The sequence below is a fragment of the Anser brachyrhynchus genome, assembly GCF_964034855.1.
Source record: "Anser brachyrhynchus genome assembly, chromosome: 3".
Taxonomy (NCBI): Eukaryota; Metazoa; Chordata; class Aves; order Anseriformes; family Anatidae; genus Anser; species Anser brachyrhynchus.
Genome location: NC_137696.1, coordinates 100940849 through 100959912, shown reverse-complemented (window position 1 = coordinate 100959912; position 19064 = coordinate 100940849). Strand labels below are relative to the sequence as shown.

The window sequence follows — 19064 nt, the reverse complement described above, 5'->3', positions numbered from 1 at the left end:
ATCTCACGGTGTTCCTGTCAGGAAAAAGACAAATTCCATTTCCAGTTCTGACATTAACATTTACACTAAAGATATTAACACCAATGTACTGCTTAAATCTCAGAAAACCCCAGTGCAACTCTAGTACAAAATACATTTTACATTGTAAAGCAACTTTTATCTATTCTATTTTTCCTCAGTATACCCATAACAACAATTTGCATTTTGTAATAATATCATTGTACTACTAGTGCCTTTCCAAGCTATATAGATTTTTCACTTTTCTGGGATAGAAGTGAGATGTTTGAGTGAGATTCACTTTTAGACCCCAGTGGTTTACTTGTCTCCGTCAGCATAATACTTAGCATAATTTTACTTAATAATAATAAGTAAGATTACATGTATAATAAGTAATTATTATTAACTTAATAATTATGTAATTATTACTATGTATTATTATTATGTAATTGTTATTACGCAATAATACTTCTAGATGCTCTTTATTTTTTTTTATTTTACATTTTGATTTCAAAGATTTTGCGGGACCACTGAATGTTTTCTCTGAGCTAGTACTCTCCAGTGAAAATGATTGGGAATGTTATCATTTTTCACTACTGCTATCAATAACATAACAGGTCATTTTTTACATGTAGTATATCTTCCATGAGGACTTTTTAGTTTATTAGTAGATAGATCTTTGCAACTAATGTCTGTTTTAAAATGTAAAAGAGATAAAGAAGTCAAATCTCAAAGATGACCCAGATTCAGTAAAAGATATTTACACAGACTCCTATCTTATTATGAAAACATATATGATGTAAACACCATTGAAACAAGACTGATTTCTGAATTTTTGAAATAACACGCTATCCAGTTCCTATTAAACCTAGTGGATGGCTAAGAGTTTTAGAATGTTCACATTTCCCCTGACTTTTTTTTTTTTTTTTAGGTTACTGAATATTTTCTGCTCATTTTAACAAATTTTTCTCAGTCAGTCTTCGTACTTCAGGTAGCAGTACTTACAGCAGCAAGTAAAACAGCAGCTAAAATTCAAGCTGACTTTATTATTATTCATTGCTATAATATATTTCTTTTTGACTCAGAAAATTCACCCTCAGATGCCTGACTTAGCAGCAGAAAGGATATTTAGGGATTTTTTTTTCCCTGAGGAATCTGAACTTAAATTAAGCTTTAAGTGGAAGCTGTGCCTGGGTACTGTAACGTGTTATAGGTACAACCAAGGGATACAATGTGGAATTAATTCATTTCATCAGTAAGACTGAAATCATGAAAGCTACTGAAGTACAACTTTATAGGCAAGAAAAGGAAAAAAAAAAAAAACAAATTGCAAAGATTAAATGAAATATTTCTCCTGAGAAGTCTCGTTTGGAAAATTGAGAAATCTATTTTAGAAAGTACTTTCTCCTTTTCTAAAGGTACTACTGCAGAAACACTCTTCACTTAGGAGTTTTTTGCAAGAACTGCTTCCAATATTCTTTTGGGAATATTGCTTTAGAAGCTATATATTGCTTTAGAAGCTATATTAGGATGAACAAGCCAAGAAGTCTCCAGAAATGCTCTTAGCTGGAGCTGACATTCATTCCCAGAGGCAGGATGTCAAATCAAACTGGCAGGGGGCCAAAACCACTGTATCATTGAACAATATATATCTTTTTGTTTCACAAAACAACAGCTGTTTTCATTACAGCTGATTGCTTTTCAGACAGAGAGAAGCACTATAGCCTGGGAGAAATGAGAACAAATGAATCTCAGCCAGCCTATAGAACAAGCCTGAACCAACCATGCCAAGTTTTAGGAAAGGCTTTGGCAAATGGGCCTGGCAATTCATGACACATTTACTGCCAGTAAAGGTCAGCATCTATGGAAATGTCAGTCTGTTCCACCTTTCCTGCTAAAATCCTGCTCCTGATTCACCCAATAACCTCAAGACTGGCTTTGACCAGTAAACAATAAACCAACTTTATTATCTGCTCTTTAGACTACAGCCATTAAAAAACTGGCAAAATCCCTTGCCTCATCAAAATCTATAATCTATTACTTAGTTATACAACTGTTACACAAAATCTATATGTTGAATACAAAATAAGTTAATAATTCATGGAACCACAGATTAGTAGGGGCAGCATAGATCAAGTTGCTTAGATCATTAAGTAGTTTATGCTAGAAAGGATTTCTGAGGTCATCTAGTTCAATCCCCCAACTGAGAGAGACAGCTTCAAACTAAGTTCAGGTTCCTGGGGCTTCTAAGGTTGCCTTTTGGGTATATCTGAGGACAGATATTGCACGACCTCTTACTTTGAATCACACATTTACAACATTCATGTTGTAAAATACTTTTTCATCTTTATGTTCAATCGCAACTTCCCTTGCTGAAAACCGTGACTGTCATCTTCTGTCTATTGGCTGTGCATATACCTCAGGAGAGTCTGGTTGTCTTCAATATACCATCCTTTTATAAAAATAAAAATAAAAAAAAAAAGAAAAGAAAAGAAAAAGAGAGAGAGAGAGAGACAGCTAATGATTCTAATTATCAATCCTAATCAATCTAGCAATTCTATGATTATAATAGATCTCCACTGAACCACCTCTCCTGAGCCAGCTGCCTTGTACGTCGTGAGCTACAGACACAAACATGTCAGTGGATTCCTTCTGGTTTTGTTCCAGCCTGTATTTTGTATACAGGGGAGCCCAACACAGTGCTCCAAGTACAGAATGGCAGGTCATGAATAAAGGAGAATAGTTGTTTTTCTTGACCTGCTGACTGCGCTCTTGTATACTTTAATATAATGTATTTTAGTTTAGAATATTTGAATTAATGACCTTGGGGATGGATTACTGAGTAAGCAGCTCTTCTTTCTAAACTGTAAGATAAAATGCATATATCAAGTCTTTCTGTTTGTATATGACTAGAATGGAACAAAACCTGGGAAATTAAATTCATGGCTATATATAGTCAAAGGTAAAAAAAAAAAAAAAAAAGAATCAATATACTCCTATCAATGAACGAAGCTAAAAGTTGAGATTTTTTTTTTTGAAAATAACAAGCATTAGAAAACAGTTTAATGGTACAAATGTGAGTCTGAAGAACTGCTCATCATCCTGTTCAGACAAATGGGAGAGAGAATGTATAGTACTGAATGCAGGAATACAAGAACATAAATTTGATGTAATTTTCATCTATCCTTAACACTGATGTAAGTATTGGATTTTCATACTGCAGCTGATGTAATTTTTTAACAAAATGGCCACCAGAAAAGAAGTAGATCTCAACTTGATATGAAATGAGATAGCCTATGTATATAATGTATATCTATTTTTAAATTTATGATCATGACTAACTGTATCTGAAACACATTTGGCAAAGAAATGACAAAGATTATTAATAATCCCTAAACATTCACATGGTAGTGCAAACAAAATGTACAATGAGGCATTTTTTTAAAAGACAACAATTAGATTAAATGCTCATTATCACCAACATAGTTTTTATGATTTCTTGCATTGAGTGAGCAGTAGCTACAATATGCTCTTGCATCTGTAATCTAAACTTCACCTCTATGCTTGTCGCAAAGCTTTTACTTCCAAAGTGGACATTTCTATCTATTGTTCTGCACTTCTTCTTCTCAGACAGTATTAAGCCCATGATTGACAGTGTCTGGAAAACAAGCAGCAGCACAATGGGCCAGGTAGGGATTTTACCTCTAACCTGCAGTCATACTATCCAATTGAATTTGTAGGAAATTGAAACAGGAAATCATCATCAGGCAGAACTTGTGGCTAGATGAAGAGTTAGATACACATTGCAGTACTCTGTTTGTTTCCTATATGGTCTTTGTTAAAAAGAGGAACAGTGTGGTCCCAGAGCCTGCAGTGAGATGCCTAGTAATCTGAAAGGCTGGAAAGATCTTTAATTTCTCAGTTTAGATGCAGCCATGGTGCTACAGCAAAAAACTGTGAGCTTATTCTGCTCAGTGTGCCTTCATATCAAAATTATACGGAAAGATTTGGTACCTGGGGTTTTAAATATGTCTTTTTTTGCCTTTTTTTTTTTTTTCCCCCTTTGGCTATTAATGCAGGTGTTCTACACAGATCATAGTTTACTGTTAATCTAGGATAATTTATTTCACTGCAGCTGTTTTTTTACAAAGATGACACGAAACTCCAGATTTCCCCATCCACACCATAGGATTTCTCATTGTATTTTTCCTGCTTGCCTTTCAAAGTGAATGAAGCACCACAAATACAGCCAAATCATGTGGCACTGGTGGGATACTGGTGCAATAAACATCCTGTCAATTTTATACATTCTAGGATTAATTTACACTGTAGCAAAACTGCAATAAACGTTCACATCTTTTCACATCTTTACTTTTCTCTTTATCTGTCCCCCTTGGTAGGTAGCCAGCATCGTGGTCAATGAACAGTAACTAGACAAGTATTCACCGTATAAATGCAAAACAAGATGGGGCTCTTTAAGCAATCAGTAGACATACAAACATACCCATCTACCTAAGGTATGCAGTACAGCATCACCCAGGCTACATCAGACTACACCCAGCTGATGGCCTTGGACCTTCTGCTGCAGTGTATATACACACAAAACAAGGTTTATCAACTCGTAGTACTGAGCAATTCAGCTACAACTACACAATTATGAAAGGCTTATTACTCAGAGGAGGGGACAAGATTCTGCATGGCTTCATGGATATTGCCACAACACTTAGCATGTCCTGAAAGACATCATAGAAAACCTCAGGTTTACAGGTCATTCACTTCGCTGTGCAGTAAATCAAATTAAGGTGTCAGCAATTCAATTTTTGCTGAGAGCAGCTGGGAACACTTTTAGTCCCAGCTCACAAGTGATATTCATAAAGGTATTGGATGAAATCTTTAACAAAAATGTTCCTAGGGATCTTCAGCTGAACTGAAGAATTGTGTTCACATTAATTTAAATACTCCTACACAGTTCAGTTAGTTCAGCTGGCAAGCTCTCCAGAGGAGGGATTCTGTCAGTGAAAACATTAGGTAGTTGCAATGAGAAACTAAAGATACACTTGTACTCAGAAGTTTTTCTAGTCCCTTATGGCAATTTGGCTTGTGGCTAGCAGGACAATTTTCATCATCATCAGAGTTTGTTGTTTAAACACGGAGACATCTATTAGTCATGCTGTTTTCTGTTCCTGGTATTAGGACAACTAACTAACATAAGCATTACCCTTGTGTTTGATTGTTTGAAGTCACAAAATGTGAACAAATGCATTAAAGGTTTCAATTGGATATCTCTTGTAACAGGTGGGGTTCATTACCTGACAAAAATGGACAGAAACAGAAATTCTGGGTAAGTGACTCCTTAGCACTCTGTTTTGAGGGAGAAGACAAAATTTCTACAGTATAGATTATCAAAAAACAACTTTTCTTTCATTCCCTCTCTCAGTATCTACTTTTCCCTTCACCTGTAAGTCTCCTGTATAATTCTGTTGCTCTTCTGGCAAACTTTTATCCTGCTGGCCCTTGAACTATAGCATCACTTGTCTCAGTTTCAAAGCCTGTTTTATCTGATTTCCCTACACCTACATCTGTGGTTTTTCCCACACCATCTTTTCTGTCTCAAATCTTATTCAGGTTTCCCATGAAGACTTTCTTCATTTTGATTCCTGAAAATGAGAGTCAATAATATATATATCAGCATTAATCATTAAACCATTTTGAAAAGAAAAGCTATCTATTTAAACAGCACTGACAATGCCTTCCAGCTATGAGTAAAAAATTAAACATTGGCTTTCAATGATTTAGAGTAAGTCAGATTTTATCACTTTGGTTATGATTAATAGCTCATTCCTGTGTTGAGAAGGTAATTTGGAGTTTACTTAGCTGATGGCAGGGTTTAAGGTAGTTGGTTTTACTGACATCTAGGGCAAAGCTCCTACTGACTTCATTAGAAACTAAATTTCTCAAAATGTCAATAGCTACCTGAATGAAACTTAATTTATTAAAAGTCAGCTTTTTCATGTCTAGGTTCTCTCTTTAACATATTATTTGTAATTGGAATTTTGACCACTGTTGTTTAAATGACTGTTTCCTTCAGGCAATGGTTGGATTATCTAATGATATCTGCTTCAATATATCAAACTGCCTAGTAGAAATAATAGTCCATTATTATTAACCTTGACTTTGGAACTAAAACTTTTATCAAAATAAACAATTAAAAATCAGGAAAAATGCATTCTGATTCTCGCTGAATCAGAGAAACTGTTTCTTTAAAGAAAACTACCACAAAAGATTAATTTTACATTTTACACCTTGCATTCTTAAATACCACTTTATAATAATGAAAAATGTATATTTTTCCTCTTTCTTTTTCTTTAGATTGCTGCAAATTCCTGGGGAAAATCTTGGGGAGAAAATGGCTATTTTAGGATTCTACGTGGACAAAATGAGTGTGATATTGAGAAGCTGATTTTAACTACTTTGGGATAGCCATAGTCTTCTACCCTAAAGCGTTATACTATATGCTGCTCTATGTATCTATTCTTTTCATTGTTGCATATAGAGTCTTTCTAGAGAAATAAAAAATTCTTCTCTGTAAATTATCTTTCTTTCTATTATGGGTTGTTAGGGTTTCCTGACTTGAACACACTGCAGCTATCATAACACTGTTACAATCTCACCTTGCACAAAGACTCCTCTATACAAATAACAAACTGTTTCCAAGACTACTGAAAACCTTGGTGTCTCACAGAGCAGGAAGTTCCCTCGCCTGTTATTTACATCTCACCACTATATTGTTATATTAATAATGACTGATTCAACAGTGCTTGAAAAATGGGGCTACATTGTTAGTATTAATCTCTTTATGTTGCATACTGTGGTCACAAATCCTTTTAGAAATATGATATGCTCTTCCACACAGAGTTGCCTCAGATAGCTCATGGTCATGGTAGATTAAATAAAATAAATATATAAATAAATATCACTAGAATTCTCATCCTGTTAGAGGACAAACGTTTCTTATCCTAGATTACATTAATTGCATGTATGTATTATTTTCTCTTCCTGGAAAGTAATGTTTTACTAGCAGATTCCATAAAGTTGATGTATTTAGAGTAATATAAAAATAGCTTATGATGAAACAATATATTCCCATTACCACAAACACAATTAAAGATGTACATTGTAGTAGTTTAATTGAATGAAAAAGAAGAAGAAGAAGAAGAAAACATAATTTTCCCTCAACAAAATCTAGTCAAGTTTCATTCCTGAGCTGCTTGATTTCCAACCTGGGAACATGCATGTGACTGGTTTCTTATCATTCCCCAAAACCTATTTCTGTTGTCCAACAGAGTGTCAGAAAAGACATTCTGTTGTTTGTCTGTCATCTCTGTAGTCTAGACACAGCTCCCAGTGTTGGCCAACAGGATGTCTACCAGTAGTTCCTTAGAGCTGATGAGAGACCCAGGGGCCCTTTCATTCCTAATGCTCCCTTAGCTGCTTCTGTCTGAAGAAGCAGCCTACTGGAATGCATCCCCTCCCATCAGCATTGCTATAGTTCTTCACAGGCTTGAGGACCATTTGGCTTATTTATTTATTAAAATATAGATATTACCACTACCAGTATAAGAAGAAGTGAGCTACTCTCCCTTTTAGTTTCAGTTAATCCAAAGGCCAATTGCCAATTCTAATCATTGGTTATAAAATTATCTGCAAAAGAATCAATGTTGGCATGTTAAATATAAGGGAGAAAAAGCTGCCATGAAATTACAGTAAACGAATTTTCAGTGACACTTTCAGTGTCTTTAGTAGACTATTCCTTCCTCATTCTTTCACTTCTAGAAAATGAAGAACTTGACTTCTAGTATCATCAGCAAAGGAGTAATAGTTTTTCCTTCAAGAACAGTTCATATTCAAGAGATGTCCTTGCCACTAAAATAATGTTTCTTAAGCTAAACTCAGGCACAATTTATATTGGATCATTACTGGAAGACCTATTATTAAAATGTATCATATTGCTGCAGATCAAGCTCCTCTGTGGCCTCTAGTGTCATACAATGAATTTAGACACAAAAACCTTCATCACTTGAAATTTATAGTAAAATATAACAAAAGCAATTTTAAAAGAGCTAAGCACTCTGAGAGAAGAAGTAACCTTTCTAGGTTTGGTGAGCTAATCAAGTACTTCTGAGGAAAATGCTCTGAGCCATCTACAAGGCCACTTCCTACACACTTAATGCATATTGATTCTATAAGCTTCAAGATTTCAAAAGAGTAGGACTTAGCTGTGAAGTGAACAATATTACAAAAACACAGACAGTCCTTTGCAGGTTTTATTTTATTCAAGTCCGAGCTGTTTTGTACTCCTATAGCTCTTACAGTGACTGTTGCTACTCCTGATTTGCTTGCAAGACCTGTCCAGGATCTGAGCAGTCATGTTAAGCATCTTCAGTAGTAAGAAGGCTCAGAATTAGTCTTCTAGATCTTTATCTGCTCAAATGGTCATATTAACTTGAACAAAACACTATAAGCAAGTGAAAAGAATCTCACCATGTCAAAGCAATTTAATTTTTAGCAGTGATATCATTTTACCCATCTTCTGTGGTTTACCTTTGGTACTCTGAGGAGTTTGTGCAGCACCTTATTCATGCTTTCTCAGTATCATAAATCTGTTTTCAGTTTGCTAAAGTATCTGGAATTTAACAGGCATCCACAAGTTTCTGTGGAAAAACCACTTTACACTTTGAAAACTACCTTGATGTTGCAGCAACTCCTCTGCTGTTGTTCAAAGTATGAGCAAAGGGTCTCCTGTCTGTGCAGGTCTTCTCACTCACACTGATCAAGAGACACTGGGACCAGAGCCTCTCATGAAAACTATCTGGAGACATATTTTAAATGTCAGACAGGCTTTGAGCTCTAGTTCACTATCTGGTGGGAGTATGAAGAAACTTGCTCTTCATTAAGATGCCACCTTTCTGATTTCTCTCCTTTTTTTTTACCTCTCCCTCACTAATGTTCTGCTGTGCTTGCTGTCTTGGACTAAAAGTGCCACCTAGTTTGGAGCTTTTTTCTGTATGAATAGAAAGAGACAATATGTGGTTCAGGTTAACTCAACAAAGAACGCGTTGGCTTTAAATCACTAGCATTATTAATGCTTTGCAGGAATCACAGAAAAGGGTGGTAGCAGGAAGGGAAGGCAATGCAGGAATAGCCTTTTGTGACATGGTGTTAACTTTCCTTTTCCATAAATACTGGAAGATAACATTGTTATGGCAAGATAAAAAAAAATCCCCACTCAGACATCCAGATTATGCATTACAGAATTTCTTGTTAACAAAATGTTATATGAAGTTTTGATTTGCTGTTAGTCTGTGTAAGTTTTAAAACTGAGTATATATCTGAGAATATATATATATATATATATATATATAACTGAGAAATATCTAGAAAAGCGTATGTCTTGGGACCTGGGACCTGACAGTATACATAACTAATGTAAAGTTCCTTGTCTAAATTCCTGTATATTTAGAAAATATTTCAAATAAAACTCTGAACAGAAATACCTGTAGGCTTCATGAGAGTTTGAATCTTTCCAGTACTAACTGAGCAGAACAGGCTTCTTTTTCAGTTTATATTAGTATTCCTTTTGGTCTTTCCAGCAATCAGATCCTAAATGTTACTGACAGTATCTAATAGTTGAACAAGGCTATTACCCTTTCAAATGGTTTTAAATGAAAATTTACTTAAAAATTAAAATGGCTAACAAGTCAACAAAGGAACCCTGTTATTCTTATGTTACTGTTACCCTTTTTTCTATCCTACTGTGATGGAAAAAATGACCATCTGATAAATGATAACAAATCACACTCTGAAGATTGGCTTACTGTGCTATGGAAGCACTATCAAGCCTGGCTATATTCTGTGGGTTTGTATCCTTTTGTTTGCATATGGGTGCCCTGTGTGTCTTCTGTATCATTTTGTTTGCATATATGAGTGCCTGGCAAGCACTGAATTCCTGAAGGCAATTGCTCTGTTGGGGAATCTGAGTCACACACAGGCACCGGAGTCTCAGGGAGCTACTTCTACATGTGGCTCCAGGCAGAGATTTTGGTGGGCCTGAGAAACATAAAGATATCCTTTCCTACCTCACTAACAATCACTGCACACAACTTGGCAAGACCGGGTTTCCCGAGCTCTGGAGTTTGCTCATTATCATTAGGAAATCTACAAATTGATGGCACCTGCCACAATATTCAATACAATTTTGTGTAACTGTTTCAGAATCCTGAGTGTGATGAAAATGCTTTTACAAAGCCATACAATATCATTAAACTAGACAATGTACATACTCCTGATGAAATTAATTAAGAAAGTTGAAGCACTTGAACATCACACCTAATGAGCACCCTTGCTTGAGAACAAATACTAAAGGCAGCAAGGCTGCAAAATGTGGTTGGAGCAGAGGGAAAGGTTTTGCCAGTGTGGCATTTAAACACTTCAAATTATTATGGGAGAAGGAGAGGACATGGACAACCTCCTGAATTCCTCCTGAATGCCTGTGCCAGTGCACCTGTAGTTGCTACCCTGCCTCTAGCTGGGGGATGCAATACATAGTTTGGGTTTTACTAACGGCTTCTCTATCTGCTGTTTAGTGTGTTATTGCCTGTAATTTTCCCTTAGGAGGCTGTGGTTAGGTAGCAAAGAAGGGTTTTAAGGTGGTTGCTTTGTTCTGGATGTCTGGGATGACGGCCCTCTAGCAGAGCTTTCCTTGAGTATCTGGGCTTCAGTCTGGCAGCCAGCACTGAGACTCAAACCTGCACAGCTTTATGTATAGCTTAGTACAACAAAGACTTTGTTATTTGGGAATGCAACCTAAAGCAAGCAGACAGGCAAAGCTATGAGACGTAAGGCACTTGCAGCTGGAGCAGTTATTAGACAAGCCCTAAAAGAAATGAAAAGGGAACCATTTCGCCATAGTTGCAGGATCAAGACAAGTTGCTAGATGGAGAGAAACACTGAAGAGAATGAGCTACCCTCCCAGGATCCAGAGGTAGAAGGAGATTTGCTTGCAATTGTCTTTAGCTTAATGTTTGACTAGTGGTGTGACAGGACCTCAAGGCAAAAAGGATGGAAGGAATGGAAAGTGGAGGAGGGGTTTAATATTTCTTTCTGCTTTTAGCCAGGACTGGAAGAAAAAACTAAACATATTTTTGCCTCAGAAACAAAACTAGTTTTGCTGGGTTTCAGCTCTCTCTGAAACGAATATTTTGGTTATGTTTGCAGACTTTTCAGCAAGTCTGGGCCAAGCTTTGAGAAAGTCCAAACCAAGAGTACGTCTCTATGAGAAGCTGGGTTTTTCTCCACCCAACCTGTTTTGGAACTCACTCCCATTTCACTTTGACTTCTTCATTGATTGTAGTCCAAAAACAAAGTGGACCCTGACATGAGATTAACACAGTCACAGTGAAGCCAGGCAGCAGTTTTTTTTTGTTTTTTTTTTTTTTTAAATCCACTTTTGATGTCCAGTCAGTGGATCCTGCCAAGATGCATACAACAGTGTTACATACAGAAATGTTAATGTTAGAGCACCAAGGGAGAGGCTGCCCTCATGGCATTCTCAAGTAAATAATTGTGTAATGATTCACACAGAAAAAAAAAATAAAAAAATTATAACAAATCACTCATTTGTCTAAACTCTGAAGAATTAACTGTTCCATTACACTGGAAAACTTCCTCGTTTTGAGTGAAGTTTGGATGAACAGATGGCATTTCACTAATTGGCTATTTTTAATGTGGATTTTTCATTCACTCTTCTGATGCTTCTCTGCTTCCTCATGGGGTGTTGCCTCTTAATATGTTTGCATTTGTGTATTACCCTTGTTATTACTGATATGCTTATGTTTTTGACAGTAAAGGTGATATTTAAGTATAGTTGAAGGCAAGCCATCTGTGTATGCTTGGAATATTGTGCTCCTAAACGTTTCCACAGTATTTCTGAGAGGCTACAAGAATTTACTTTAGCAGAGCAGGAGAACAAGAAAACTAACCTAGTTCCTGCATACTGAATTTTCTCAATGGGCGGACCACCCAAGTGACAATTGCAGAGAGGGGAAGAATATAAATGGGCATAACAGAAGTTTTGATATCACCTATAATTTCTGATGCTATTGTACTCTCCTTTCAGCCGGCTTCCTTCTGTGCATGGTAGTTCATGAGCGCTCCTTGCTGGGGTAATCTGCTGACTCCATATAACTTTAAAAAACAGGGGGGGATTTATTTATTTATTTATTTATTCCCAGCAGGGACTTACCCTAAGGAAGTGGTTAATGATTAGTCATCAGAAGATAAAATCCTGAGAAACTGGTTATACTTCATTAAAGATGCTAAGCAACCCTGTGGTTCAAGTCTGAAAGTCCTGGCCCATTGTCGTGCTGATTTTGGGTGAATAAGATGCTGGGATAGTTCAGACTGATACCCCAGGATAGGCTACTGTATGTGGAGTTCTTAAGGCTACTGAGAACTCACTCTGCATGAGATACCCTGAATCTTCACATACCTACACACACCTCCCGGGAGAGCTAAAGGCTATTGGGATGTGTGTGCTGCAGAGGACAAACAGGGATCATGCTCAACAGCATAACAGGAGCTGCAGTACCTGTTTGCATCTGTGGATACATGGATCGATGTGTCGGGGTAAATACAGAGAGAACATTTTGTCCAAAGCACTGACATGGGGCTAGAATTGTCCTAAAGCGGAGCTAAATCCAATTGGCAGGTAATTCAGGTAGCAAGGATGTTCAGAGCTGGATAAATCTTAGGAAAGAGACCATTTTACAGCATTGGTGGATAGAGGAAGAGCAACTGACATGACCTACCTGGACTTGTGCAAAGCATTTGACACTGTCTCCCATGATATCCTTGCCTCTAAATTGGAGAGACAGATTTGACAGATGGACCACTTGGTGGGTAAGGAATTGGCTGGATGGCTGCAATCAAAGAGTCAGTATCTCAACGTCCAGGTGGAAATCAGTAACAAGTGGTGTTCCTCAGGGGTCAGTATTGGGACCAGCCCCGTTTAACATCTTTGTCAGTGACATGAACAGTGAAATTGAGTGCACCCTGAGCAAGTTTGCTGATGACACTAAGCTGTGTGGTGCAGTTGACACACTAGAGGGAAGGGATGCCATCCTGAGGGACCTGGACAGGCTGGAGACATGGGGCTCCGTGAACTTCAAGAGGTTCAACAAGGCCAAGTGCAAGGTCCTGCATCTGGGTGGGAGCAATCCCAAGCACAAACACAGGCTGGGTGAAGAATGGATTGAGAGCAGCCCTGAGGAGCAGGACCTGGGGGTGTTGGTGGATGAGAAGCTCAACATGAGCTGGCAAGGTGTGCTTACAGCCCGGAAAGCCAACCGTATCCTGGACTGCATCAAAACAAGTGTGACCAGCAGGGCGAGGGAGGCAATTCTCTCTATTCTGCTCTTGTGAGACCCCACCTGGAGTATTGCATTCAGCTCTGGGGCTGGAGCACCTCTACTATGAAGATAGGCTGAGGGAGTTGGGGTTGTTCAGCCTGGAGAAGAGAAGGCTCCAAGGAGACCTTATAGCAGCCTTCCAGTACCTAAAGGGGGTCACAGGAAAGCTGGAACAGGACTTTTTGTCAGGGAGTAGAGTGATAGCACTGGGCGCAATGGCTTTAAACTAAAAGATAGTAGATTTAGATTAGACATTAGGAAGAAATTCTTTACTCAGAGGGTGGTGAGACACTGGAACAGGTCGCCCAGAGCAGCTGTGGATGCTCCATCCCTGCAAATGCTCAAGGCCAGGCTGAATGGGGCTTTGGGCAACCTGGTCTAGTGGGAGGTGTCCCTGCCCATTGCAGGGGGTTGAAATTAGATGACCAGTAATGTCCCTTTCAAAACAAATCATTCTGTGATACTAAAGGCAGGTTGTAAAGGTATCAATAGAAAGGAGATGAATTTGCTTTGCTGAGAACACTGACTAAACAAGCTAGGACTGTATGATTATTTTCTTCCTGAAATAATTTCAAAAAATAAAAAATAAATATCATTATACATGAACTAATGGGTAACCAGAGGCCAAGGACTTACCATCGGTACAACACAGCAAAAATATCACATCCTTCAATTTCAGTGGTGATGCACTCTCATACAGGAGGAGAATAGGCAGGAAAGGGGAAAGAAAAAATGTATACACTTTCATAATGTATATTCTAGAAAATAAAGATTTGAACTTCTGTAGCATCTTCATGAGAGAGATTTACACTGGTTTGTTTTATTCACCAGCTTCCTTTCAACAAGAAAAACCCAGAAGAACAGTTTAGCATGCTGAGTGTACACAAAGGTTAATCTCTGCCCAGGTTTCAGTGAGACTGATGTCCTGCTTGTAGACCTAGTTGAACTGGGGAAAAAGAGAAATCACTGTTTTTTCCTTTTGTTTATTTTGAAAGTATCCCTCTTTCTTCAAACCCTTGAAAAAAAAAAACAAGGCAACATACTTGCTCAGTGCTCATATCAGTCTGAAGGGATTCAGTTACATTGCATGTAAAAGCACTCAGGATGCTGTCAAGACATGGCCTTAGTGCAGTGCCGGTCTGGGCAATGGTAGTTGTCTTTACACTGGGTCCTGGGTTTGACCCCAATAACAATCTGTGGGATTGCCTGCATCTACATACATGAAAACTAACTCCAGAAGAATTCTGTTAATATGTGCTTCAGTGTTTGTAGAGACAGAAATATTTATGCCTTTGTTATGACTTTATTTGGAGGGGTGGCATGGTGTGGGTGAAAATTTCTTTGACTTCATATTTTCTTTTCAGAAGAGCAGAATATAGCAGAGTTCCACATGCATTTAGTAATTTTTGACTATGATGAATCTCCTAAGGAAACATAGTACCACTATAACTGTATGGCATGCATAATGCCAAATTGTAACTACTGAAAAATAAGACTGTTCCTGACTCTTCACTGAAGAAATCTTCTTTTGTGGCTGCTTAACCTTTCAGTTTTGCTTATCAGTGGTTATTTGTATGCAGGAAATCTATGATCTTTGCATATGGCCGTTATCAAACCTATTTGTCACTGGCAGTAGGAAAAAAACAAAGTATTGTAAAAGAGTACTTTTGCCCATGGAAAAAGCCTGAAAACTGGGATAGGTTGGATGTTAAATTATTTTACAACAAATCCTCCCATTCCAAATAAATTCTGTCCCACTGCAGCCCGTGTGTGTTTTTATCCTTCTTTAAGCAGACGGGCTTCAATTATTATTTTTAATAACAGTTTAGCTGTCAAATACATATAGAGTGTTACTTACCTGGCTTTGGGTATCAGTATGCCTCCCTTGGCCTGAACTGCCTACTTTCCCCTCCCAGGATTGGGCAATTGGAGAGAATAGCCAGAGCTGTAGGAAAACTTTGGACCATACGAAGAGAAAGGTAGCAAGGAATCAGCAGTTTCTTTCCATTAATTTGTTTTCCAGGGCTGATGTTCACCCAAACAAAATAGGATGAAGCACTTGGTGTGCTCAGGACCGAGGACAGCATGACATGGCCCTTGATGACATGCCCCTTCAAGATATAAGTGCTGGCTCCCCACTTTTTTCTTGCACCAATCTAAGTTTAAGGTCTGTTGTGTTAAAACACCTTTTGGAGTTTGAGGGTGCATCCGTAGACAGAGCTAGCACATCCAGAGGCAAGGCATCCCAAACCATTTGTCACGTTGTCCAGAAGTTCTTTCTTTATTCAAACCAACTACTTTCAATGCACACAGAAAGCATCTGTGAGGTATTGATTGCCTTTTTTTTTTTTCCTCCCACAAAGTTATTTCTATTGTTGCTGTATTCAGAAACAAACTGGTTGTCTCTAGTATAACTTTTTCCTCACTGATACATTCAATAGCAGGCATGCAGGTAAGGTCTTCTGAAAGTGCTTAAGAAAGCAGCTAGTCACGCTCTATCGATGCACAGGGAAGCTGGGTGAATTATTTCTGGGTGCTTATGAAAAGCCCACTTATGGCTATTAGAAAACTAGTTTATGTTCATAAAACTCCACTCTATGCAGACACAATGTGACTTAAGAGAACATCTTAATGGAGTCTAGCTAGAACCTAAAATCAATATTTCATTTCTCTTAAAGAGAGTCTTTGCTTTCTAAAAGGCACACAGTAGTGCCTGGAATAAGGATGTGAGAGATTCTGACTGATAAGGTCATACAATCCCTCATCTACCAGCACTACCACGATCCGTACTCTTTGTTCACTTTGTACTTTACACAACAATTTGTCTTTTGGTATGAACCATTTTATATATGATTTCCAGTGATTTTTACATTTATAATTAAGAGCCTGCTTTAAAGGTACAGGTACACAATTTTGTGCATGAATTTACATACAGTTTCTTGTACCAATGCCAGAAGATTTTATAGATGAGTTCTCCTCTCGGATCTCCTGTGATCCACCAGAACAGAGGTCTGGTTACAACGGTAACAGTACATGGGGTTTAACCTTCTCTTCTCACAAAGATAAAGCTCCTTATCACATAGGGCCGTCCTTATCACATAGGGAGTCCTTCAGCATTGCTAGTATTTGCTTACTGAATATCAGCAAACATTGTAATGCAGGGAAGCCTTTCAAAAATTACTTATAGCTACATTTCCATTCTCTTCAGACTCTAGAGAGGCACAGGCTCTTTTTCTATCTGGGATTTCTATTTTTAGAAGAGCAGTAAATTTCATTAGTAGTTTCTCCAGGCTGGCTGTAACTCTGAGCTGAATGGAACTGAAAGAATGAAGTAATCCCATTCATTAGTTTCTTTAGATGTGCATCATTTGAAATGGCGCTATTTTGCTGGGCCTTATTTAGCTTGACTGTAGGTTGCACTTGATCTAGCTTTAATGAAGACAATCAATTTCATGTTTCAAAGTAAAAGCAGCCCATTGCATTCTTTAATAGAAAAATCTAGCTAAATCCTACAGTTAAATAATTGTAAGTCAGACTTCAAGGAATCAAGAGTTTAAGTAAATCACAAATATATATCGTTCTGTATCTAATAGTGATGTGCGCATTTTTATAAGTATTTATTCCTTAGCCAGATGCAATAAAGACTCTGAATGTTAGAGAATTTGGCATGTTTGTTAGGAAATACCGTAGTGTGCTGTGTCAATTTGAAGCTAGCTGCTAACAATAGTTATTGACATTTCCTCTTGTTCTAGTGCTATAAAACTGATTTTTATTATTATTTTTTTTTTAATGTGCTTCCCAGTGTTAAGTGGTGTCACTTCACCCCTTCCCCAAGACCAATTACAGGTGACATATGCATATTAGAAGACCTTGTAAGTACTTAGTAGAAGACTTCTTACTGGAATAGAAAAGGTCTTTTTTAATCACCATGATCATATCTAGTTCACACATTCCTATAAAAAAATGTAACAGTCACTTAGAGCTGGAAATTTCATTCCATTTTCACTGTAATAAAATTATCCTTGACTGGTGGCTTTAGATGGCAAGCTGAGTTACACTTCAGCTTAAAAGCTAAATATATAGTCTTGTTATCAACCTGAAAAGCTCAGAGTTAACCTCTGTCTGTGCCACCCAGAAATTTCTGCATTTTTCTGTGCTTTGGTTTCTCATGTATAGAAGTAAATAGTCATTTTCCTACCTCATAGTGCACAAATACACCCCAGGTTCTAACTGTTGCTCACAACAGCACTTCTGGTTTATCTGATGAGTACAACATAAGTCTGAATGATTTTGATGCCAGACAAGGAACATGATGTCTCATTATTCTTACTTTGAACAGAGTAGAAAAAATACGGTAGCCTGTATAAGTTCAACAGCTCTGACATTTAGTAAAGAGAAGCTTTCCTTGTTTAATAAGTATTTTAATATTAGACATTTGAACCTTGATTTTTATCCTACACCGAGCTCTAACAGCTCATACTTTTGAAACATTCAACGTAGTGAAGTGAGGGATTGCCAAGAGCCACCAAGTGAGTAATTAAGATATCTATCCTTTAACTTCCAAAATGTTTGGTTAGGAACATAAATTGGAAGTCCAGAAACATGAGAACATAAGGACAGCAGCTGGGCTGGGTCAGACAAAAGCTCTATTGTATTTTGTCTCTGATAACAGCAATGTTATGTGTCTAGGAGATATATATAGCAATAATTATTTTTTGAGGAATATACACTTTTGAGAATTCCACGTCTGGTATTTTTGGATGTAAAGTTGACTAAGTATTCAATAATTCCTAGTGGATTTCCTCATTCTGACTAATAAGGTAAACCAAACAACCAAATATTAATTATTTAACTTTCAGAATGTCTTGAAATTATTTAAAATTCTTAATAAATTAATATTAATGAGGTATGGAAACATATCTGTTATTTTAAAAATTGAGGAAAGAATAAAGCACTCATGTCCCATCACACAGAATTTCAGTAGAAAAAAAGATTATTCTGTTGCATTGATAAAGGAGAGCATCCTGTCAGTATAAAATCCCCTAAAGTGATCTAGTAATTAGGAGAGAAATATTTAGGTCTCATAATGAATTTTTGAGCTTTATTGTTATTAGTCTTCTTTTTTTTTTTTAATAGCTTTTACTTCTTTAAAATGCTGTTCTCCCATTGTTGACTTTTACCCTGGTTTCCTAATGTGAGCTGCTCTCTTCCCTTAATAACCTATTGCCAGCTAGAGCCTAACTCAAGGGTAGAAGACTCCTAAGATAACCCATACATCCTTGGCTGCTGTGGAGAGTACTCCTATGCAATGGGACATCCTTCTACTTTTAATTGGATCAAAATCATTGTCCTGTAAACCAGTTTACAGGAAGTACAGCAAAAAGGACATAGCTGCAAGAATTAAATACTAGCAGTTATAATGTTCATAGAAAAACTAAGCAGGAAGGTAAACTTTCTTACATCTACCTGGCAGTTAGCCCTGGTGACCACTCTGACTTGTGCAGACTCCTGCTCCAGTGGGATCCAGTGTCTTTAAGCCTTGTCTTGGTACTTTAGGACTTTCAGCTTCCTTTTATAACAGAACTCACACCTGGGATTAAT

The 19064-nt window shown here is 37.4% G+C and overlaps 1 protein-coding gene and 1 long non-coding RNA gene across 2 annotated transcripts in view; one reads left to right on the top strand and one right to left on the bottom strand.

Annotated features, from left to right (window-relative positions):
• The window catches only part of TINAG (tubulointerstitial nephritis antigen), a 48553-nt gene extending 39003 nt beyond the window's left edge, over positions 1-9550 (top strand). Inside the window, exons 10-11 of the mRNA XM_080586010.1 lie at positions 5293-5338; positions 6367-9550. Of these exons, the coding sequence (XP_080442136.1) occupies positions 5293-5338; positions 6367-6477 (157 nt within the window). The 3' untranslated portion in view covers positions 6478-9550. The remainder of the gene's footprint in view (positions 1-5292; positions 5339-6366) is intronic.
• A 4116-nt stretch (positions 9551-13666) lies between these two features.
• LOC308192432 lies at positions 13667-18997 on the bottom strand. The gene is made up of 3 exons (XR_013948812.1): positions 18930-18997; positions 15322-15419; positions 13667-14409 (listed from the first exon to the last, which is right to left on the bottom strand). It is a non-coding gene; the product is annotated as an uncharacterized lncRNA (long non-coding RNA).
• Positions 18998-19064: the final 67 nt, after the last annotated feature.